This window comes from Podarcis pityusensis, assembly GCF_964106645.2.
Source record: "Podarcis pityusensis genome assembly, chromosome: 13".
NCBI classification, from domain to species: Eukaryota; Metazoa; Chordata; class Lepidosauria; order Squamata; family Lacertidae; genus Podarcis; species Podarcis pityusensis.
This window is the reverse complement of record NC_138038.1, coordinates 8980698-9004892: the sequence shown is the minus strand read 5'-3', so window position 1 is coordinate 9004892 and position 24195 is coordinate 8980698. Positions and strand designations below refer to the sequence as shown.

The 24195-nt window shown below is 46.0% G+C and overlaps 1 protein-coding gene across 2 annotated transcripts in view; it reads right to left on the bottom strand.

The window, feature by feature from the left end:
• Positions 1 to 376: 376 nt before the first annotated feature.
• Positions 377 to 24195, bottom strand: part of G3BP2 (G3BP stress granule assembly factor 2) — a 37222-nt gene continuing 13403 nt past the window's right edge. The window contains exons 4-12 of one of the 2 annotated variants that reach the window (XM_080976859.1): positions 20955 to 21128; positions 20440 to 20530; positions 18040 to 18142; positions 16143 to 16323; positions 14467 to 14565; positions 11297 to 11399; positions 9975 to 10103; positions 9691 to 9809; positions 377 to 1697 (exon numbers count right to left, since the gene is read on the bottom strand). In XM_080976859.1, coding sequence (XP_080832985.1) covers positions 1425 to 1697; positions 9691 to 9809; positions 9975 to 10103; positions 11297 to 11399; positions 14467 to 14565; positions 16143 to 16323; positions 18040 to 18142; positions 20440 to 20530; positions 20955 to 21128 — 1272 coding nt within the window. In that variant the 3' untranslated portion in view covers positions 377 to 1424. The remainder of the gene's footprint in view (positions 1698 to 9690; positions 9810 to 9974; positions 10104 to 11296; positions 11400 to 14466; positions 14566 to 16142; positions 16324 to 18039; positions 18143 to 20439; positions 20531 to 20954; positions 21129 to 24195) is intronic. The other variant, XM_080976860.1, reaches the window with a different exon arrangement.

The window sequence follows — 24195 nt, the reverse complement described above, 5'->3', positions numbered from 1 at the left end:
CCAAATACACAAGAGGAGGGCCTCCCTCCATGTACAAATCTGAGCTGTGTAGGCATCAAAGTCGCTTCGAGGTTGTGCAAAATGGGTGACGACAGTTCAAAAACCAGAAATAGCAATTACTTTGGGCTATTCTCCTGCCCTGTGAAAATTGCAGTATCCTTGAGGTGTAACAAGTTTTATGTTAAATATGCTTATCCGAAGTATACTTGAAATAAAGGTACGTGCTTGATTAACTTTGGACTTGTCTATGCAAGAATGCACACACGCTTTCGCAACTCCATTTCTGTTAAAAATGCAGCCATTTTCTTTCCTCCCTCCTTCAAAGGCTTCAGAAACATGTCAACCGCAGAGCTAGGCAAATAATATTCCAGTAACCTTTACCGATTTAAAGATACTGCAATTTTTATACAATGATTTTATAAACATTTTTTTTTTTTACAGCTGTTAAAAGTTTTGCAGCACAGTCATTCATACCACTATACTGTACAAAATCACCAGCAACACTGGAATGATGTATTTAACAGAAGGCACCATCATGCTTATTACATTACCAGAGACCTCAATACAGTAGAGACAATTTTTCACTGTACACTGCTTACAGAAAGGGGAAAGGGGAGAAGGAGTGTGTTGAGCGGTTAGGGATCCCTGTTCTGGAGAAAGGCGGGGGAGCTCATTAAATCCTTTTTTTAAAAAAACAAAAACCAAACTTGTTTCGTATTCAGGACTATGATTTTTGAAGTTTTTACATCTGTGTTTACAGCTAAATGGTTTCCTTCTGGAACATACTTGTAGTCTCGTTAAGGTTTGTGTGTGTGTACATATATTGGTCAGAGAGCAAGCAGAGCAGATGCCTACATCGTTTCACAAGCTACTTTTTCCTTGCTGCTTTCAGCAGATGTCAACGTAAAAGGAGTCAAATACCCATTAGTGCGCTTTTGAGTTCGTAAAAACGTGAGTTGTTTGGAGCCAACTGTTCTGTAAGGGGAAAAAAGGGTAAGCTTCTCCAATTGCAAAGATTGCACTAGTTGCGTTTCCAACAGTAATAGGCAGAAACAGTAACACTTACACAAAATGTGTAGCAGGAGGGTGCTTTTTTTTTGTTTTGTTTTACTGAAAGGACCTTAACTCAAATTAGGCACGCCCTTGTCCTTTTTTTTTTTTTTTAAGTTGTTGCTGCAGAAAGTTTAAATGGTCATTTCTCAGTTCTTAATCTCCAAGTCTAAGTTATACGTTAACAGTGTGACTTCTTTGTGAAATTGGGGAAAGAACGTCCACCTCAATTTAACTGGTAACCAAAGGATGTTTCTCACATCAAAGAAATGATCAAAAAGGCTGTGTTACATTCCAAAGCCAGAAAATTAACAAGAATGCAAACACGACGAATAATGTATCACTGCCAAGACTGCCTGCCAACATTTGGGTCTTCAACGACGTTGACCTGTGAACCGGCCTTCCATCTGCCCAGTTCCTCTTCCGGAGCCAAGTTTGTGGGCCATGCCACCCCTTAGAGGAGGCCCTCTTCCATCGCGGTCTCGCATCATTCCACCACCCACAATGCCACGTGGACCCCCTGGACCTCGGTCGTTGCGCCGGATATCTCTGCGGTCATCGCCACCACCTCGGGTCTCCCTTTCACGAGCAGCTCTGGTCTTTTTTTCTTCTACGTTCAAGCGCACTTCACCACGAAACATAACAGGCTTGAAAGGGCGGGGAGGGAAGGAGAAGATAAAGCGTTAATACCAAAAGCTTAGCTAGTTTTATAGTGTCCAAAGAGGTTCATTAGCTCACTTAGTAGAACATATGCAGAAGGCTCCCAGAGTGGCTGGGTATAATCATCATCATCATCATCATCTCCATGTCATGCATGCAACATTAGTGCACTGAGTGTGCATAGCTAACCTAACTGCTGACAGTCATTGGCAGACCAGATCAGAACGCATCGTTTCTTTAGAGTGTGTCAATCACAATGCTAGTTAGTATTCAGGTTTTCATATCATTAGCAATTCTTATTACTGTTATCTTGCTAGCTACAATACACAGACCCAGTGGATGTTATTTTGCACCATCTGTGACAACGTTTGTATGGATGGCAGAAATCTATAATAATAATCCATTTTATTTATACCCCGCCCTCCCCAGCCAAGACCGGGCTCAGGGCGGCTAACAACCAATAATAAAAACAAGTTGATTGAAATGCAACTTTAAAAACAAGATTAAATACAACATTAAAACATTAGGATGCAGCCCCTTCACAGGAGGAGAAAGGAAAAAAGGAAGAGGGGGAGGGAATCAAATTGATTCTAAGCCAAAGGCCAGGCAGAACAACTCTGTCTTACAGGCCCTGCGGAAAGAAAGCAGATCCCGCAGGGCCCTGGTCTCATGAGACAGCGTTCCACCAGGCCGGAGCCAGTGTTGAAAAGGCCCTGGGCTCTGGTTGAGGCTAATCAAACTTCCTTAGGGCCCGGGACCACTAGGGTGTTGCTATTTATGGACCTTAAGGTCCTCCGTGGGGCATACTGGGAGAGGCGGTCCCGTAGGTACGAGGGTCCTAGGCCGTGAAGGGCTTTAAAGGTCAAAACCAGCACCTTAAATCTGACCTTGTACTCCACTGGGAGCCAGTGCAGCTGGAAAAGCACTGGGTGAATATGCTCCCATGGCAGAGACCCCGTGAGGCAGAAGCTGCCATACTTTGAACATTCCTTACAAAACTCCACTTTAGAAGCAATGCATGTTCTTAGTTATCCCAGATCACTCCTTTCTTCAGGTCTAGGATCTGGGTGCAAGGATGGCCAATTCTCAATTGAGCTGATTATCCAAACACAGTAAGCAACTGGTCATTAAAAAAATAATAATTACAAGAATATGACTTCCCGTCAGGGTCTGTCAGCCAGAACTCAGGTATGTGCCATTCCCATTCTAAGAGAACGAGGGAGGTGTTCATCGTGAGTTCTGGCACCTCTTTTTCTAGAAAAATAGCACTGCTTCCTGTGATGGGACGATGAGCTGCTTGTGTGTAAAATCCTAGTCCCTCAGAGTTTGGTCAAGTTTGCAAACCTCTGTCTGTAACGGAGCCCCTTAAACATGGCTCCGTCAGTCGCTGGCAGATTCCGACAGTGGTTGCTTTCGGAATCGCTTCCAACATAAAAGCTCCTTAACGGAAACACGTCTTCTGGACTCTCTGCGTGACAGTTTCCGGCGAGGAGTGGGTGTCCCTACAGGAGGTCCTGAAACCTCCCCACTGTTTTCGCTGGAAGTGTCTCTGAGCCATCCCTCCAGCTCCCTTTCCCTCAGCTCAGCTCCTCTCCCCCTACTGGTTCCCTCTTCAGCTGCTGAGTCTCTCCCAACCTGTGTGAGCCCTTTCACTTCCCTTCCTTCCGATGGCAGTTCCCTGACATCCACCTCCCCTCCAGGGCCCCTTTCATCCCCTCTCGCCCCCTCCTCTACGGGCGGTGAGGAGGCAAAACCCCGGAATGAACTTCCTTCATCTTCCGATGTCCCGAACACTTCTCTCCACCTGTTGCGGTTCCTGGTCTCGAAGTACTCCTCCTCCTCAGAGTCCATCTCCCCTTCCCCTTCCGATTCCGAGAATCCTTCCAACTCCTCCTCCTCATCGGTGGTCCCAAAGTATTCCCTCCGGAACCTCTCCACAGGCTGAGGTTTCCTTGGGAACCTTTGATGGAACGTTTCTATCAATACCTCGTCATTGATATCTTCTGCCATTACCCAAGTGTTTTCTGACTCCGGTTCTCCTTCCCACGCTACCAAATACTCCACCTGATCCCCCTTCCATCTGGCGTCGAGGATTTCTGCCACATGGCTGCTGCATTCCCTTTCTTCTATGACCGGTCCCCGAGTGGCCATCCCTTCTCGTCCCCCCTCATACGGTGACAGTAACGACCTGTGAAATACTGGGTGCAGTTTCATGTGGTTGGGTAACCGGAGCCTGAAAGCCACTGGGTTGACCTGTTGAATGACCTCAAAGGGACCCAATCTCCTGGGTCTTAATTTCTTACAACCTCCTTTGAACGGCAACCCTTGGGTTGACAGCCACACCCTATCTCCCACCCTTATGGTTTCACCTTCCCTTCGGTTCTTGTCTGCCTGCCTCTTGTATTCTTCCTTCGCCCTTTCTAAGTTGAGTTGGAGCTGACGATGGATTGCTTCCATTTCTTCTACAAAATGCTCGGCTGCCGGGACACCCCATCTCTCCCCTTCTCCCCCTGGGAAAGCCCTGGGATGACACCCATAATTAGCCAAGAAGGGGCTCATCCCTGTGGACACATTCTCGGCATTGTTGTAGGCAAATTCCGCCAGCGCCAACTTTTCTACCCAGTCATTCTCTCTGTCATTGACATAACACCTCAGGTATTGCTGGAGGACCCCGTTTGCTCTTTCCGCCTGCCCGTTGGTTTCAGGGTGCCGGGCAGTCGAAAAGTTGACCTCCACCTGCAGTAAGCTCATGAGCTTCCTCCAGAACCTGGAAGTAAATTGTTTTCCTCGGTCTGAGACCACCCTCAATGGCACACCGTGCAACCTAAAAATGTGTTCTACAAATAACTTCGCTGTCTCTTCCGCCGTGACTGCATGCGAGCAGGCTACAAAGTGGCACATCTTTGTTAGTAGGTCTACCACCACCATGATGGCTGTTTTCCCCTTGGACTTCGGCAGATCAGTCATAAAATCTATCGACACTGCCTCCCAAGGTCGTTCTGGGGTTGGTAAGGGTTCTAATAGCCCCGCCGGTGCCCGCCTCTCCCCTTTGGCTCGCTGGCATTGCTCACACCCTCTTACATACTCCCGTACATCTTCCCTCACCTTAGGCCACCAAAATTCCCTGGTGACCAACCACATGGTTTTGTGTTGTCCAAAATGCCCCGCCGTGGGGCTGTCGTGCAACTGCTTGAGTACCCTCCCCCTTAAGTCTCCTTCAGGGATATACAGTGCCCCTTTGTAATACAAAGCTCCATTTCTTTCCTCGAAACCCCCTGGTTCCTCTCCCTCACCCCTAAGACCTCTGAGCTTATTCTGGGCGTATTCATCGTTCTCTGTTTCCTCTACCAGTTCTCTTTGTCCCACCAATGCCGCCCCACACACCCAGCGGTCCTCTGGAATGACATGTCTCTCTTCGGGTGCTCCCTCCCCCTCCAAATATTCAGGTTTGCGTGAGAGAGCGTCCGCCCTAATGTTCTCTGGGCCTGGCACGTAACAAATCTCAAAGTTAAATTTGGAGAACTCCTGGGCCCATCTCACTTGCCGTTGGTTGAGCACTCGTGCCGTCCTCCAATACTCTAGGTTCTTGTGGTCAGTGCACACTTGCACCTTATGTTGTGCGCCAATTAGCAGGTGCCTCCATCTCCGGAACGCCTCATGAATGGCTAGTAGTTCTCGGTCATACACCGTGTAGTTCCTCTCGGATTTGTTCAGCTTTCGCGAAAAAAAGGCACACGGTCTCCACTCTGACTCCTCCTTCCCTGGCTGCAGAAGCACCGCCCCAATAGCTCTGTCTGATGCGTCAGTTTCCACTCTCATCGGTTTTTGTAAATCCACATGCAGGAGTTGTTGTTCCGAGGCGAAGGCCCTTTTTAGTTCCTCAAATGCTCGCTCCGCCTCCTCAGTCCAAACGAACTTCTTCTTACTGCTGAGACAGTCCGTAATGGGCGCCGTCAGGTGGGCAAAGTTTCGGATGAACTTACGATAGAAGTTCCCAAATCCTAGGAACCTCTGCACATCCTTCCTTGTTTTGGGTGTTTTCCATTCCAGCACCGCCTGGACCTTGCCGGGATCCATGGCCAATCCCTTGTCTGACAGGCGATACCCCAGGAATTCCACCTCCTTGGTATGAAACTGACACTTCTCCAGTTTCACCCACAGCTGGTTGGCTTGCAGCCTGCTCAACACTTCTCTGACGTCTCTCACATGCTGCTCCTCATTCTCAGAATACACCAACACGTCGTCTAAGAAGGCCACACAATTCTTGTAAAGCAAAGGCCCCAGGACGTGGTTCATAAACGATTGAAAGCACGCGGAGCCTCCTTGTAGGCCGAAGGGCATAACTAAATATTCAAATGCCCCCAAAGGGGTGAACATGGTGGTTTTCCATTCATCCCCCTTCCTTATTCGTATCAGGTTGTACGCCCCCCTTAGGTCCAGTTTAGTAAAAATCTTTCCCTTCCTGACCCTTGTCAAAATGTCGTCAATCCTGGGCATAGGGAAAGCCACTGGTTCTGACACTGCATTTAAGGCCCTGAAGTCACACACAAGCCTCGGCTTGTTCGTGTTTTTTTTTATCCACAAAAAACACTGGGCTGCCCCCCACCGCCCTGGACTCTCTGATGAACCCTCTCTTCAGGTTCTTGTCAATGAACTCTCTTAGCTCCTGCATCTCTCTGTCTGACATGGCGTACAGCTTGCCTACAGGGAGCTGTGCCCCAGGGAGTAAATTGATTTGACAGTCAAAGGGTCTATGCGGGGGTAGTTGGTCAGCTTCCCTTTCGCTGAAGACGTCACGGAGATCTGCGTATTGTCGTGGTACCTTCACGTTCTCCGTTACTTCAGTCCCTGCTAGGGTGGCTTGGGCCCCTGCCAAACCCTTTCCCTCTTTGCAGTGTTCTAAGCAATGTGCTGAACCAAAAGAAACCACTCTCTGATGCCAGCCCACCAGCGGATCATGTAACGCTAGCCAGCTCATCCCCAATATAATGGGAGCTCCTCCCAAGGTGGCCACATTAAACGCTATCAGTTCGGTGTGCCTTGCCACCTTCATTATCATTGGGACGGTCTGCAAGCTGACTTCTCCTCCCAACAGCTCCCTGCCATCGATCGTGGTCACCTGCAGGGGGTTGCTTAAAGGGATCGTCTGTATCTGGTGTTCAGCTGCAAACTCTTTGCTCATGAAATTGCAGGAGCTGCCTGAGTCCAACAGCGCCTTTATCTTTAGAGGGTGTCCGTTTGGCAGCTCTAGCGCCACTTCTATCACTAGGGCGGGTTTAGGAGGTTCTGGCGTGGGCACTTTCACTGCTCTTTGGCCTGGCTGCTGTGCCCCGACGGTGGCAGCCAGGCGTTGGCTTTTACTTGCTTCGGTATTTCTTCCTCTCTTCCCTCCACAGCTCCTACCATCCCTTGCCATTCCTTCCTCTGGGGGCAGACTCTGGCAAAGTGACCTGGCTGTTGGCAGAGATAGCATTTCCGGGCGCCTTTTCCCTCCTTCTTTCCCCCCTCACTGGGCTTTGAAACTGCGCGCGCGCGCGCTGTTCCGATTTCCATCGGCTCTGCCGGCGGGAAAGTTGGCTCTGGAATGTCTGGAATGCGGAACTCCTTCCAACGTTCCCCCTTCCCTTCCCGCCTCTCCAATGCTCTCGCCTCCTGGCGCGCTCCTATGGTCAGCGCTGATTTGGTCAGCTGGTCCATAGACTCCGCCCTGGGCGCCCGGGAAAGTTCGTCTTTCACAGCCGAAGAAAGCCCTTCTTCAAAGAGCATTTGAATGGGTTCCGCCGATAGATCCCACCCCAATTTATGGATCAACATGGTGAACTCAGTCCAGTACTCACGGACAGATCGGCTCCCCTGTTTGCAAGCCATTAACTGTCTGCGGACCACTCCCTGTTCAATATCGCTGGAAAACATCAGATCCATGGCGCGAAAGAACTTCATCGTGTCCTTTAGGACGTCACTATTCGCTGCCATCAGGGGTCTAACCCAGTCTCTCGCCCCCTTTTCAAGATGCCCAATCACGAAAGCCACTCGTGATTCCTCGTCAGGGAATTCATCAAACTGCAGATTGAGGGCATATTGCATCTCTGTCCGAAAGCCATGATAGTCTTTGGGCTCCCCCCCAAACTTCTGCACCAATCCTGGTACCTTTCTGACGAGCTGGGTGTCTTTCCCCTTTTTGTCTGCATCCTGAGCCCTCCTCTCCTCAAGCCTCGCCGTCTGCAGCGCTAGCTGGACCTCCAACACCCGGTACCTTTCTTCCAGGCTTGGACCCGCTCCAGCTCCTGCTTCTCCGGTTCCGGCTGGGTTGCTCATGATGCCTTCTCCTGCACAAGCTGCTCACGAAGACTGTCGGAATGCTGTGATGGGACGATGAGCTGCTTGTGTGTAAAATCCTAGTCCCTCAGAGTTTGGTCAAGTTTGCAAACCTCTGTCTGTAACGGAGCCCCTTAAACATGGCTCCGTCAGTCGCTGGCAGATTCCGACAGTGGTTGCTTTCGGAATCGCTTCCAACATAAAAGCTCCTTAACGGAAACACGTCTTCTGGACTCTCTGCGTGACAGTTTCCGGCGAGGAGTGGGTGTCCCTACAGGAGGTCCTGAAACCTCCCCACTGTTTTCGCTGGAAGTGTCTCTGAGCCATCCCTCCAGCTCCCTTTCCCTCAGCTCAGCTCCTCTCCCCCTACTGGTTCCCTCTTCAGCTGCTGAGTCTCTCCCAACCTGTGTGAGCCCTTTCACTTCCCTTCCTTCCGATGGCAGTTCCCTGACACTTCCTGTTATCTTGAAATATTGTGAAGTTATTCTCTTGCCGCTTTCTACCGTACATTGTAATTCTGTATGCGTTCTAATCAACCGTTTTGTGCCTCATCTAAAGTTATGCCCTCAAATTCACTCCTTTCAAGAGCGGTAATTTTCAGTAATAACACTTTGCAATTTAGAACACTCTCAGTATTCAGTGGTGTCGCAAACAAATAGCTGTGACCTATTTTCGGATAGGAGAGGATTATTTTCACTATTACATTAACTAGGGACTGGTTTACACTGCACTTTGCCTCTCATCAGTTCAGCTATCGCTTGCTATGCATTAACTGTGGCCTCTTCATAAACTTTCAATTCAAATCCTTCTTTTAATTGAGGTCTGGATTGCGGAGTTAGGGAGATCCCCGTTTGTTTGTTTTAAAGCCACTACAATAAATGTGCAGTGGGGAGGAAGGCGAGGAAGTGCAAAACTTGTTCCTAGACTTCACTGTGAAGTATTGATCTACAAAAGACAGGCAAGTGCCATCTGAACAGGCCTACAGCCAGATCCTCACCCTGTTGGGATTACACTCCTCCTGAGCTGCAGATATGTGGGATTGTTACGTCTGTTTACATTCCAGCACGGATTGCTGGCGTGAGCGGAACTTCCGCTGTGTATTGCTTTTGTTTTCTCTCTCCCTGAGAAGAACAAGGAGAGAGGCCATGTTTTTCTTGGTCCTGATTTATGTATAATAAATGCATAGCTTAGTATCGTATCCACGCCTCAGGCCTGATTCTGTTGTGTGATTACTCTGCTGAGTAATATGTGCTCCAGCATGCACCGCAACTTGAGTCGCAGAAGCACGTCGGAGGAGGATGACTGATGGATCTCCACAGCGGCAAGGCTGAGAGGGAGATGGCCGAGCCAGCTGGCTTTTCACCCCTCGGTTCCAACACTCCCCACCCCCCTGACAGAATGGACTCTTATCACTTCAGGCTGCAAGTGGAAAATAGCATTATTAAGCTTTTTCCAAACAGAACACTTACCTACAACCCCCCCCCCCAATAGCACCTCAAGGAGAAAGGCTTTTAAGCCCGGTCTTTCACTGTCTTATTCCATTGATGGATGAATGTTAAGTGGGTGGGGACTTACAAAAGTCTAAGACAGCAGAATTCAATGTGTCATAATGAAAACAGAATCTAACACTAGTTTATCACATGGTGACTAGGGTAGATTACTTACTTTTGCCAATAAAATCTTCTGAACTGGCTCAGAGTCATCAAACACCACAAAGCCAAAGTTTGGGAGTTTTCCTCCAACACCTTTAGTATTGATGCGAAGTTCCACAACATTCCCAAAGCCTGTGAAAGCAGGGTGTAGATGGTTATGGGAAAATGTATGACATCTATTAGGCAGCAAGTCAGTTTACTCAGAAGGCAATTTCAGCAATGCTAATTAGAGAGGTAACTTAATATGTGACTAGCAAGAATCCCCACCACCTCAAGCTTCACTTATGTGCCACTTACTCATGAAAAACTCTTTCAGTTCATTCTCGTCAATATCATGTGGTAAATTGCCAACGAAGAGCTGATGACTATCCGGATAGCGAATTATTCGTCGATTGTCTGATTCATTTTGATCCATATCTCCTCGACCTGCATTCATACAAAACCAGGACACAAACAGCAGTCAGCTTACAAACATATGGAATGTTCCTGCTGTCGAGAATGAACTCTGGATTCAATCCCATGTTCAGTTCTATTTCATAAAATGGATGCTGTCTTTGCTTATTATCTGTTGTAACCAGGAATGTCAAAATTCAGCCGGGGACTTCACAGTTAGGAGAAAATGAAGCCTGAAAGTTTTAAGGGGAGGCAAGAGAGAAACCTAACAGGTATCAACGACTAGAAACTTATCCTGGATTCTATTCCCTTTCTGGCAGGCTAAAAGGTTAGGAGAGAAAGTTGAAGTAACATTATATATATATATATACAGTGGTACCTCTGGATGTGAACGCAACCCGCGTCTGCGCGGGTCGTGATTTGCCACGTCTGCACATGCGCGTGACATCATTCTGAGTGTCTGCGCATGTGCGAGCGGCGAAACCCAGAAGTAGCCCATTCCGTTACTTCCGGGTTGCCGCGGGACGCAACCTGAAAGGATTTAACCTGAAGCGTCTTTAACCCAAGGTATGACTGTATATATATATATAGAGAGAGAGAGAGAGAGAGAGAGAGAAGGACGAGGGAATTAAAAAGAGCAAAGATAGAGCACTGAAGTACTATAAAAGGGGCTGGAGCACTGTGGAAGTTAGAGAGCACACTTGGAACACTGCAAAAGAGAAGACTGCAAATGGAACTAGAAGAGGAACTCCAGCAGAAATGGAAATGCCTATTTATTAACTTAAGATAGGTAAATAGTCAAGTTCAGATTTAGCTGGATGTGTTTTCTTGTTGTTCTTAGAGGAAAACAGGTGGGCTTTTTTTAAAGAACGTATTTTCAGAAACTGTTCACTTGTTACTTGGCAAAAACCTTTGGGAAAAAGCCCTCTCTCTGTGTGTATGTGTGTAATTGTCATGTACCTTCAAGGCCATAAGGGCCTTTCACATTCAAATTTAAAGCTAGAGGACTTAGGGTAGGCCACAGAATCATAGGATTGTGGAGTTGGAAGGGTCCCTGAGAGTCATCGAGTCCAACTCCCGGCAATGCAAGAATCTCAACTAAACATCCATAACAGATGGCCATCCAACCTGTCAAACCAGGTGAACGACCTGATTTTCTAAGGAAAACCCAGAAAACCCACTGTAAGCCAAATTTGCAATACTGGTGCTTGGATTTTTTTTTTTACCTGGTCTGGGGCCCCTTGAGGGAAAGCCTGGCCGCTCCCGCGGACGCTGTTCACGCACACGAGGAGGTTGAGACTGGGTTTCAGGTTTTGTTTCTACTCTTTGCTGGAACGAGAAAAGGCACGGTTAGCAAAAATTCTAAAGGTAACTTGGGCAGCCGAAGCAGAGCAACTCATAAATGCAGAATAAAGCTGTTGGGGTTTTTTGTTTTGTTTTGTTTTGTAGTTGGAAAAACATTCCACTTATGAATTCCTCTGTACCAATCCAGGACTGTAGGGCTTACTTTTTGTTATAAAACAGAAAAACAGAGCACTGAATCGAGTTCTGAACTACATCGAGTAGTTCTGAACTCAGACTAGCTAAGGCCCAAAGCACTAGTGGTGATGAGGGTTTTCAAGGGTCAGCCCCTGGCAACCCTGAAAAGCCCCCCCCCCCAAGTCAGGGGCCTTCTTAAGCACCATGCCATGAGAGCTACTATCAAAGAGCAGCTTAAGCACTGGGAGAGCTGAGAAGCAGAGCTCCTCCCATTGGCTCTGCTGCGAAAGGCCAGCTTGGTGCCTTGGTGGGAGAGACAGGAAGCCGGGTGCAAGTCATCTGCTTTGCTGGAGGCCAAGCTCCATCAGGCACCTCCTGCCACTGAGCTATGAACTAAGCCAGCTGGTCAATATAGGAACAACTGCCTAGAAATTGGGGCCTAGGTTTCGAATTTTATATTCCTCTTCCACCCTCATCCCCTCTTTCCCTTGTGTGCCGTATCTTTATTAATTTGTTAGACTGTAAAGCTAGCGAGTATAGGGACGCGGGTGGTGCTGTGGGTTAAACCACAGAGCCTAGGACTTGCCGATCAGAAGGTCGGCGGTTCGAATCCCCGAGACAGGGTGAGCTCCCGTTGCTCGGTCCCTGCTCCTGCCCACCTAGCAGTTCGAAAGCATGTCAAAGTGCAAGTAGATAAATAGGTACCGCTCCAGCGGGAAGGTAAACGGCGTTTCTGTGCGCTGCTCTGGTTCGCCAGAAGCGGCTTAGTCATGCTGGCCACATGACCAGGAAGCTGTACGCCGGCTCCCTCGGCCAATAAAGTGAGATGAGCGCCACAACCCCAGAGTCGGTCATGAATGGACCTAATGGTCAGGGGTCCCTCTACCTTTTAAAGCTAGGGAGTGTTTGTTTTTAAATGGATTTATTATTATTTATTTCTACAAGCAAAATACCTCCCTCTTATTTCTCAATGACCCAACTTTGACTCCATTCCTGTTGGTATTCAGTGTTAAAGGGATTGATGGCAATAAAACATGTGGCTTCTTTCTACATTAACCAATCCTACCGACTCATTAGTGAGAGAGGCCATCTCCAGGCCAACTTGAGTAAAATATTTTGAGGGGTGGGCAGGTAATCACCACCCCACATAATCGATCACATGACACAACAGACACACACCATTTGAATGGCAATGCCCATCAATTTTGGGAGGGGGGTGGCCCCCTCAAATATTTTATGACATGGGCACAGGAGACAACTCCTATGCCCATGTCAATAGATGGTTTTACACATAATGATTTTAACACTCGGGAAAACTATAAATCTTATATACACTGCCAGCAATGTTTTACTGTAAAGGTTTTCAACCTTTTTGAGTTCATGGCTCTCTTGACCAACTACATTCTATCTGTGGCACCCCTGTGGGGCTCACCCCTTGCCTGAAGAGCTGGTAGCCCCTCACCCTTTTTTAAAACCCTTCCTTGTGGAGTGTTCCCTCAGCCTCCTCTCCTCTCCCCTCTCCTTGGGAGTCCTCCGGGCAGCCGCTGCTGCCGCCCCTGGTCTCTGAGCTGCCCCCAAAGAGAGGTGCCTCTTCACATTGCTCCACAGGGGCCTGGGACTTGTCTGTCCATTTCCAACAGCAAGGGCTGGTGGACTGGCTGGCTGGGCTCTCTGAACTGCTTGCTTGCTTGCTCCGAAGCTGCCTCAGCTCCTGGAAACCAGCACCCCCTGGCCAGCCCCAGAGGCACCATTCGCCTGTGGAGCTAGTAGCCAGGGCTGCTGCAACAAACAGCTGTGCAAGCCTTTGGGAGGCAGAGACAGAAGAGGACATCAGCGGTGAGAGGGAAGGAAAGAGGGACAGAGGCCAGTGTTGTCCGTGGCAGCCCTGACCGTCATTCAAGGCACCCCAAGGTGCCACAGCACACTGGTTGAAAACCACTGCCCTGTTCATTTCAACTAAGCTTGCAACAGTGGGCAGTGTCAAAGGGTCCGATTATGCTGCCAGTGTGACATCTTTAAATGTCTACTAACAGAGCTGGGTTCTACACCTTGCCTCTTGGTATGGTAGCTGTGTTTATGCAGTTTTGCTAAGTTTTTTTTTAAGGGGAAAGCAGCAGCATTGTGCTTAAACCTATCTCCGTGTCCTCCACAAAACATTCTCTAGTAATTTTAAGGTGCAGAAAGATGAACTCAACTACCTTTTCAACTACTCGTGGTTCACTCTGGGACAATCTGTTAAGACGGAGAGCAGAAGACCCTTAACTGCTATAATCAGCTCTAAACTATTGTACAAACCTGCTTAATGTTTGACTGTATCATTTATTTTGCCTATGAATGGAATGTTTCTTGGGGGTATACAGGGATTGTTTATTATATGTATTTTTTGAAACAGAAAAATAAAGAAGTTTTTTGTTTTAAAGAAAGTAACTGGGTATAATATCCTGAATAATGAAATATGCACACATAGACTTCTCAGATTTTCAAAATACGGTTCAAACGAAAGTGTGGATGATCCCCAAGGGATCCCTTCTACACCTTTGTTCCAGACAACTTATATATCGCACTGCCACAAACATTCTGGAAATAGGAGTAACAGTAATACTGGTAAGCAGGGCTTTTTTTCAGCCGGAACTTGCCAGAATTCAGTTCCAGCACCTCTCAAGTGGGCGCCACTGCCATTATAAGAGAACAAGGGAGGCATTCATGGAAAGTTCCAGCACCTTTCTCTAGAAAAATAGCACTGCTGGTAAGAAATGAATGAACCAGTCTACAAAACAGTCATAAGTTGGTACAGGGTGCTGGGATATATATTAAGCAGCCAATTGGCATAATTCGAGGAATTGTAACTTGCTTTGTTAGTGAAGCAGTTTGTAGATGTAAACAAGCAGACAATCTAAGGTGTTCACAGACTGGTTACCTGTGAGACTGGTGCTTTAACATGGGGTGGAATTCCAGAGGAAGAAACAGTACCACTAGGAGGCAGGTTTTTACTGGTCACTGAAGCCCAAGAGAAAGCCTGCAGGAAATGCAACAAACCTGGGCTGCTCATCATGGAAAACCATGGACATTTCTTATGGGAAAACTAGACCAATAGAAACATTTGTTCTACGGCAAGACAGTCTCAGAATTAAGTGCAATCATAATACGATGCCAGCAAAACAGATTGTGAATGTTTTTACCATTTTAGTTATCTATTCGTTTCAACAGATCATGTTCATCACCTTAGGCTGTAATCCTATACTCACTTAACCGGGGGTGAAAGAGAGGGCAGTTATGTATGAGTACATTCTTCGTGCTTTATCATTCTTGGGGGGCTAGTACAGACTTAATATTCCCAGAGACTGGAAACACGCCAAACACAGGGACTATCCACAATCCTTTTGCTCTCAGGACCAAATTCCCTCACACTTTCCCTGTCAGTCTTAACTGTGGTAGCATGCGATATCGTTTCTGTCATTAGCTGCAATCAGAACCAACCAGGGTCTTCCCTAACTAGGACCTCTCCCCCCTAGAAAAGAAAATTCAGTTTAGAGATGATACTGGGTTCTGTTCTCAATTTTTACAACCCAGTGGCATTTGTAGCATGAAGTGCCTTTTACCAACTTGGGCTGGTTTGCCAGCTATGGTCCCACCAGAAAGGAAATAGGCAGATCCCCTTGGTAACTTCCCATTTAGACTACTGTAAAGCACTGGATGTGCTTTGAACAGTCAAAAGCTTCAGATGATTCAAAACAGGTTAGAATACTGACTGGGACCAGTTATATGGAATTTACCTTGTCTGTTTTGAAGCAGTTAAAACTGATTGCTGGTCCACTGACAAGCACAATTCAGAGTGTTTGAATTGTGCTCGTCAGTGGACCAGGAATTATTTTAACTATTTCAAGTGTTGCCTTTATGACTTGGACTAAAGTATTTTATTTACTTTTAAAGTATCTTATACCAGAGGTTAGGTAGGCACAATTAGGGAACAGGTCTAATTGGTTGTGATCCCTATTTATAGAATGGAACCTATCCAAACTGATTTATAGAATGTTCTCCTGAGGCACCAAACATGATTACTCTGTAATAGCTAAATATGTCATAGCTAAAAAGCAATAGGTGTAAGTACTCAAAATCATAACCTTGTGGGTAAATTTACTGTGACTTCTTCCCAAAGCTCTCAAATTATTAGGCTGTCATAACAGAACACAGTGCCTGCAATATTTTCCCCTTCTACTGGGAGGGAAGGGAATCATGAGACTGGATGCATTTCAATTTACATTGTAAGAAAGCAGTAAAGAATCAATTATGTTAAAAACTTGCTGTCCTATATCAACAGTACTAATGAGTTTTTATTTTTAAGAAGGTTCTTAAAATACTTTTACTAGCCTCAGTACCCATTAGAAACATTTTTCATTTGGCTTTGTACTATAAGTAATGTGAATGTCCATTTGTATGGACGGGGCAATGGGAACACTCATTTATACTGAATACTCAACGCCAAATCTACTCCCACCAGTTCTATTTGTGATTATAGCTACCCAGGTTTCCTCACAATCCGAGTTTGACAGCCATCTTCAGTTTAGTTACACGAAGCATCGAAAATTAACCAACCTTTGGTGGTTCTTGTGGTAGAGAAACTGTTTCTGCAGGAGGTGGGGATGGAGACTTTTCTTCTAGCTCTTCAATATTTTTTTCTTCTGCTTCAGGTTTTAGTTCCTCAGCTTTTGATTCAGATTCCAGCTCGGGCTCAGGTTCATGAGTAGATTCTTCCAACGTTTCTTCTATTCCATTACTGGAAGAATTGGATGCAGCTAAATTAATTCTAAAATGCTAACAGATAGCAGAACCAGATATACTGACTAATAATAATAACAATATTAATAACAACAACAATAATGATAAATTATACTTATACCCCGCCCTCCCCGGCCAGAGCCGGGCTCAGGGAGGCTAACACCAATAAAATCACAGTAAAAACATAATAGGCAAAAAAGGGGGAAGGAGAAGGAAAAAACCCCAATTTAAAATACAGGTTAAAATGCAATTTAAAATGCAGTCTCATTTTAAAGTAGCTGATAAATCAAAACCATAAGGGGAGGGAAACGTAAGGGTCAGACCAAGTCCAAACCAAAGGCCAGGTGGAACAGCTCTGTCTTGCAGGCCCTGCGGAAAGATGTCAAATCCCGCAGGGCCCTGGTCTCATGAGACAGAGCATTCCACCAAGTCGGGGCCAGAGCTGAAAAGGCCCTGGCCCTAGTTGAAACCAATCTAACCTCCTTGAGGCTCGGGACCTCCAGAGTGTTGTTATTTGTCCTCCATGGGGCATACCAGGAGAGGCGGTCCAGTAGGTACGTGGGTCCTAGGCTGCATAGGGCTTTGAGGGTCAAAACCAGCACCTTAAACTTGACCCTGTACTCCACCGGGAGCCAGTGCAGTTGGTAAAGCACTGGATGAATGTGATCCCGCGGCAAGGACCCGTAAGGAGCCTCGCCGCGGCATTCTGCACCCGCTGGAGTTTCTGGGTCAGCTTCAAGGGCAGCCCCACATAGAGCGAGTTACAATAATCAAGCCTGGAGGTGAACGTCGCATGGATCACTGTGGCCAGATCAGGGCGATGAGCAACGGTAGCTATCGGTGGGGAAAGCTGACTGTACATCCTACCAGCCTTTACCCCATGTTGCATATGCATCTCAACCATCCTGCAATCCATGATTTTGCTAAACTCTTTTCTGTTGAAGCACAATTTCACTGGCCCCTTAAACTTTGACTACTGATAGCTGGACAAATCCATCATTCCTATAGTGCCATAAAAAAACTACATAGCCATTCTTCCACTAGTGTGCACACCAAGAAACACAGTTTAACAAATTCATTTCCTTCCTAGATGATTCCCAAGGATTAAGTTTGCCTTATCAATTACCTCATCCCCTTACAGCCCTAGCACTTACTGCTTGCACACATAAGCCAGTAATTTTTGGTTACAAGTAAAATTAACCAAAAGAGAAATGCATTTTCTTTTATATATGTATCTCAGTCACACCCTTCCTCCCCAAAGCCAGGGCAGCTCACACACAACTGACAAAACATCTAAAAAACATCTCCAGCACAGAAGCAGAGTGGGAAAGATCTCTACTTAAAATGGATTTCAAGTAGGCACTAAAAAGACAACCGAGACGACATCTGCCTAATATTTAAAAAGAAGACTACACATTAATGCCTCACATAAATTCTATTCTGATTTCTCTCTACACTACAAGAATCACTGTAAGGCAATAATCCTTACAAAAATCTTCCAGAGGGAGTATGTTGTTGCTCAGAAACACAACGTGAACAACCTTTCAACGCCTTTTGATTATAAGTTCCATACATTAGATTTCATCACAGGCTAAAGATAAAAGACCTGAAAACAGGATGTCTCAATATTGTTAAAATGGAATTTATGTAATTTAAAAAATGAAACGTATTTTGCATAGACTGGTTGCAATGTAAGAATATAGAGTTGTCTTACGTTACAGGGTGATTATCGTAATAAGTACTGCTTGCATTCTCTTGAGCTGGCTCAGGGGACGGCTGCCTTTCTTCATGCTCTTCTTCTACTTCATCTTCTGACTCTAAAACATTAGAGAGAAAGTCATTTTAACTATTGGTAATTAAGCAGGAGAACAGCACTTTTAAAGGAATATGCCTCTTTACTGACAGCAACAACGTTGTATATACAGTCATACCTTGGGTTACAGACGCTTCAGGTTGCATTTTTTCAGGTTACAGACGTGCCAAAACCCGGAAGTACTGGGACGGGTTACTTCCAGGTTTCAGCGGTCACGCATGCGCAGAAACGCTAAATCACACTTTGCGCATGCGCAGAAGCGCCGAACCGCAACCCGCGCATGCGCAGACGTGGCACTGCAGGTTGCGAACGTGCCTCCCGCATGGATCACGTTCGCAACCTGAGTGTCCACTGTAATATGGAACAGTGCAGACTGAAGTAGAGTGGCAATGCTTAGTTAGTTAGATTAACATATTAAAGTCTTTTAACCAATGAACACTCCCTCATGGATCACTGCCCTGTCATGGCGAAGGGGCTTGAATAACTGAGAGAAGCTATGACCTATGCCGTGGAGGCATTATGGTGCTGGAGGAAACTCCTGAGAGTCCCATGGACTCCAAGAAGATCAAACCTCTCCATTCTGAAGGAAATCAGCCCTGAGTGCTCCCTGGAAGGACAGATCCTGAAGCTGATGCTCCAATACTTTGGCCACCTCATGAGAAGAGAAGACTCCCTGGAAAAGACCCTGGTGTTGGGAAAGATGGAGGGCACAAGGAGAAGGAGACGACAGAGGACGAGATGATTGGACAGTGTTCGCGAATCTCCCAGCATGAGTTTGACCAAACTGTGGGAGGCAGTGGAAGACAGGAGTGCCTGGCATGCTTTGGTCAATGGGTCACAAAGTGTCAGACACAACTAAACGACTAAACAACAACAAACCAATGAACAAGTACCCTCCAATTCACAGGGCAGCAAAATTTGGTACTCTTTATATGTCAGTCACATGCTCTATTTCAGAACTCCTTCCCATTCAAAAATAGTTGACATTCCTTTATTTCTTTGACTCATCAAGCTTTTCTTTGCATTTAGCCAGTCTAGCCTCCAAACTGTGGAGGCTACGGTGGAAAGTAATTTAGGTTGGAAGTAGCCGACTCAATAGCAACAAGCACAATTGTGGAAATAGACTGTTTACTGAAGAGAGGTGTCACAGAACATTGCAGTTCTCTTTGGCTTCACCTCCATCACTGTATAGTCACTGCTCCCTTCTCTCATTCATCTTTCTCAAGGAACATGTGCTTAGTCTCTGAATGAAATCTGACTCACACAGCACAATACTACTGCAATGCTCAGCTTAACCACCCCCACACCACTGCATGTCTGCACATAGGAGACTTGCTCTTTTTTAAGAGCAAGACAAAATTTTCCCCCCAACTACAATTTATTCCTAACAGCCACCTCTCTGATCTTTCCTGGAAACTGAAAGAAAGAATTCCGGTCAAGTTGATAGTTATATGAAAGGGTAACAGAATGGTCAGCCCCCCGGGGTCAACAACAGCCATGATAATATCAATCGGATTCATTCAAACGTCATTTAAATTGCCCTTTGTGGGAACTGGATCAGAATAGCAACAGGCAAATAACTGCAAGGTTAGAATCTTGAATAATCTAGTCAGGCCCTGCCAAGTGCAAAATTGCTTGCAGGGCTTGTTACCAGGCTGGATTGTGGCAACAATAACCCAAGCAGGATTAGGCCACACCAGCACAGATACTAACCTGAGCAGCACTCAGATAAGCATACTTTTATTCAAAGGCTAGGGTGTTATTCCTTCGACCTGGAGCACAAAATGTTTGTGGAAATATGTGCCAGCTCAGCTTGGATTGCCTCTAAAATGGTACCTCTAGTTGTGGACACAATCCGTTCCGGGGTGCCGTTTGCACCCTGAAAAGTCTGCAACTAGAGCAGCACTTCTGCACATGCGCGGAGCGCAACAGAGCGCTTCTGCACATGCGTGAAGCACACAGAACGCTTCTGCGCATGCGCAAAGCGCACAGAACGCTTCTGCGCGTGCGGTGAAACCCGGAAGTATACGCCTCCGGGTTTGCTGTGTTTGCAACCCGAAAATTCGCAACATGAAGCAAACGCAACTAGAGGTATGACTGTATGCAGTTTCCACAGTGAGTTGTGCTCAGGTTCATCTCCTGAATTTCTGAGTTCCAGCATGCTGCTCCCCTGAAGTCCTGCTTTTGGACTTCCTATAGGTATCTCGTTTGGCTGCTGGGAGAACAGAACGCTGGATCAGAGAGGCCTTTAGTCTGAACTAGCAGGGCTTCCTACATCCCAACTCTGAGCGATTCCCTTACCTTCATCTAGTTCAGCTTCAGAGTCACCAAATACTTCATCTTCATAACGGAATATGTCGTTGTGTACATAAAACTTATTTGGAACAGATCCCTGTAAAAACAAACACACCATGGGTAAAAACAACAACAACTCAACTGTTGATTAACTAACTCTCTGGCAATGCTACATATTGCTTTCAAATTCCGTTGCCCTTTCCCTTTTGCATTCATGTGTCTACCAATGTAATGACACGAAATGTAAGACTTCTCAGCCATAATGTTCAATTCATTTGGAACACTTGGCATCTCATATATATGAATGGCCTTTACCTGGAAGCTATAATTGCAGCTATGTACACCTAGATAAGATTGCTGGTGGAGGGACCAAAGCAAGCTTGCAGAAATAAGTGCTATGTTTAGTCTAGGAAGATTTGTTCCAGCCACAGATGGTTGAAACGTTTCTGAAGTGAGGGCGATCATTTGGGTTCAACTCGTGTTTAGGTCCCTGCTGCTTGAAGTTCACTGTGGTTACTTACTTCTGGAGCCAGTACAAAGGTTTGCATGAATTTCCTCATTGGCTGCCCATTATTTGTCAACTCCCCCATGACTTGCACAACTACTCCATCGTTCAGAGTTGCATGAGCGTCCACATGGCGGATCTTAGTGCGGCATTCACTAAACTGCAGGGACATCACCTTCTTGTGTATGTCCTAGAGACAAAATAAAAGAAACTTAAATCCCACTTAGTCAAAAATTAAAAATAAAACCCCAAGCTCTCAGTACCTGATTTTGATAACTACAATCATACCTCGGGTTAAAGACGCTTCAGGTTGAGCGTTTTCAGGTTGCGTTCCTCGGCGACCGGAAGTAACGGAACGGGTTACTTCTGGGTTTCGCCATTCGCACATGTGAAGATGCTCAAAATGACGCCACGCGCATGCGCAGAAACGGCGAATCGCAACCCACGGGTTGCGTTCTGCTCAGGATGAGTTCGGGGCTCCGGAACGGATCCCCTTTGCATCCAGAGGTACCACTGTATAGATGTTTTCCTTTGTTAGGTAGGGCCTCTTAATACCGAATGCATTGCTTTAAAAATGCTGAATATGGAAATGCTTTTCCTTCAATGTAGAGAGCATGTAAGACACATTCTTCCTTTTCTATCTGTACAAGCACTCTCTCTCTCTCTCTCTCTCTCTCTCTCTCTCTCTCTCTGTGTGTGTGTTTTGGTCAATAACCAGTAGATACAAGCTAGTTGATAAAATTCCATAATGCTACATAGCTTCATAACTAAGTTTAACATAAATTAAAATGTGGCAGAGTGAAGATGTGACTCTTTAAGGTTCCCTCCCTCTTCCAAGGCTCCTGCTTACCTGTACGGCCACTGACCTACTGCCCTGGTGCCTCACTCTATGGCTACAGCTAAGGCTGCTGCAATGTTCCATTGAATGCATTTGAGAGAGAGCCACACAGCTGGTTAGCTTGGCCAAGGATGGCACTATCCTAACAAGCAAACAAAGCAGCCATTCCAGCTATCCAGATCCACCTCCAGTAAGCTTTTCTCAGCACAGGCCAAGGAAAGGCTGCTGCAGTACTTGCAACAGCAGTGCCTGAATGGTGGAGCCTGGTTAAACACTAGAAAGAGTAGGGGAAAAGTCCTAGGGAAGAAAGGTAGTAAGGGGGGGGGAGAGGAGGAGGAGGAGAACACACATACACTTTCACTCACTAGGAGGTTTGGGAAAGGATGGAGTGAAGAAGGAAGGGGCAAGGATTTTTGCCTCAACCTCCATGAAATTCCACAGGCCTTTCACAAGTAATTTTGTGAAACTCTGAACCTTTTGCTTCCGCCCCAGCCATGAGCAACTCAAACTGCCTACATCTTCTCTGCTCAAAGAATCTAAAGGGGAAGCCAAGAAATTCTCAGACGTTTCTGCACATCAGATGCTGGTAACGTAGCTCAACAGCTATTGTGCCACATTATGTGGGTGAAATGCACTTCTGATAGAAAATAATAAATAATGATGATGAAAATAATAATACAGCCATACCTCGGGTTGAATGTGCTTCAGGTTGAGCGCTTTCGGGTTGCGCTCCGCAGCAACCTGGAAGTAACGGAGCGCGTTACTTCCAGGTTTCGCCGCTCGCGCATGCGCAGATGCTCAAAATGACATAATGCGCATGCGCAGATGTGCCATCGCGTCTTACGTTCTATTCAGGATGCGAACGGGGCTCCAGAATGGATCCTGTTTGCATCCCGAGGTACCACTGTAATAATTTTTAGAGCATGCTACAGTGTTTTCAAGAAAACCCAAACCTCATCCCCATGGCTAATTTTCTCTATTTTCCAGTAAAACTAGGTATATTTTGTATACTTTTATTTACATAATTAATACAAGGAGGATTCTGGCTGCAGGCCAACGGACTACACTGCAGCTCTTTCATGTGGTCATAAACTTAATCTAGTATTTTAAAATCTGGGGGGGGGGGGGATGAGGACATGTAATTGGGCTAAGTTTTGCTTTAGGTGTTTTTTTTTTAGTGTCTAATTAGGAAAGCAAGAGAACAATGCAATAGTCTTTAATATAGTTTTGAAAGCATGTGCCTCAGGGCAGCAACCATGAAATCAGGGATCCCGGGCTGTCTTAAAACATTTCAAGGAACGGGCTGGCCATTTCCCTGAAAATACCAAATCTGGATGACAACAGAGAAAAACAGAAGGCTACAGGTGTGGAACTACATCATCTTCATAGAAAATGCATCCGATTCGAATGTGCAATATGCAGCTATCCCAGCAAGCGCTGAATAAATATTTTGAAACTCTGGGTGCACCTTTTAAAGACTGAAGCATGTTCTACTACATCACAACTGTATCACTGCTAGGGCAGAGGTGGAGAGTCTGTAGGTCTGTAGGTTGGATTAAAACTCCCATTACCCTGGACCATTGGCCAACGTCAAGAAGGCCTAAGATTCCCCTATCCTTTTGTTAAGAGCATGTTACATGGATACAAAGGCATGGATTACTATCTACATGTCTTGATGCTGGTTCAAGACTAGAGCTCTTTTTCTGGCAGTTTTTGAAGTCAAAAATCAGGTTCTATTTTAAAAACTGGATCATCTATTGCTAAAGTAACAGAAATGAAAGACAACGAAAAATGCATAGACATTCAGTACAGAATTACCAAGAACACTGAAAACCAAAAGCCCTAGGCACTTGATAATCTCTATGCTGCCTTTTTAAATAGGTCACTATTATTCATTTTTGCATAGAAGCCTCTGAAGTGCATAAATAACTGACCTGACCCAATGTCACACCATGAGGCCTTGAAAGAAGTGGTCTCCCACAATCCAAGCCCAATATTGTCTGTTGGATATCAGCCTCTTACATTAGCACTGCCAAGCAAGAAACTCTATGGGAAATCAAATGTATTTGAAACTTTTCAGAAGCCTTGTCTGTCTTTCCCCAACTTTAACAAACCTACCCCCACAAAGGCTCCGGATAATCGTGCCTACCATCTTTGCTTTTTCACATTCCTGTGTGTGTTCTGTGGCACAGCACTCTGGGAAACAAAGATGGCGGACACAAATGTCCACACCTTTGCTTCGGAGGACACCCTATCTGTTAAAAAAATAAGGTAGGGGAAATGTTAAATGCAACAGGATGTGCCCCATCACTTGACCCTAGTGCAGTTCAGGGTAAAAAGTAAACAGAATTCACCATTTCTGGAGTTCTCTCTCAATGTCCATTTATATCCCTATTCCTCCTTGAACTTTGATTGTATA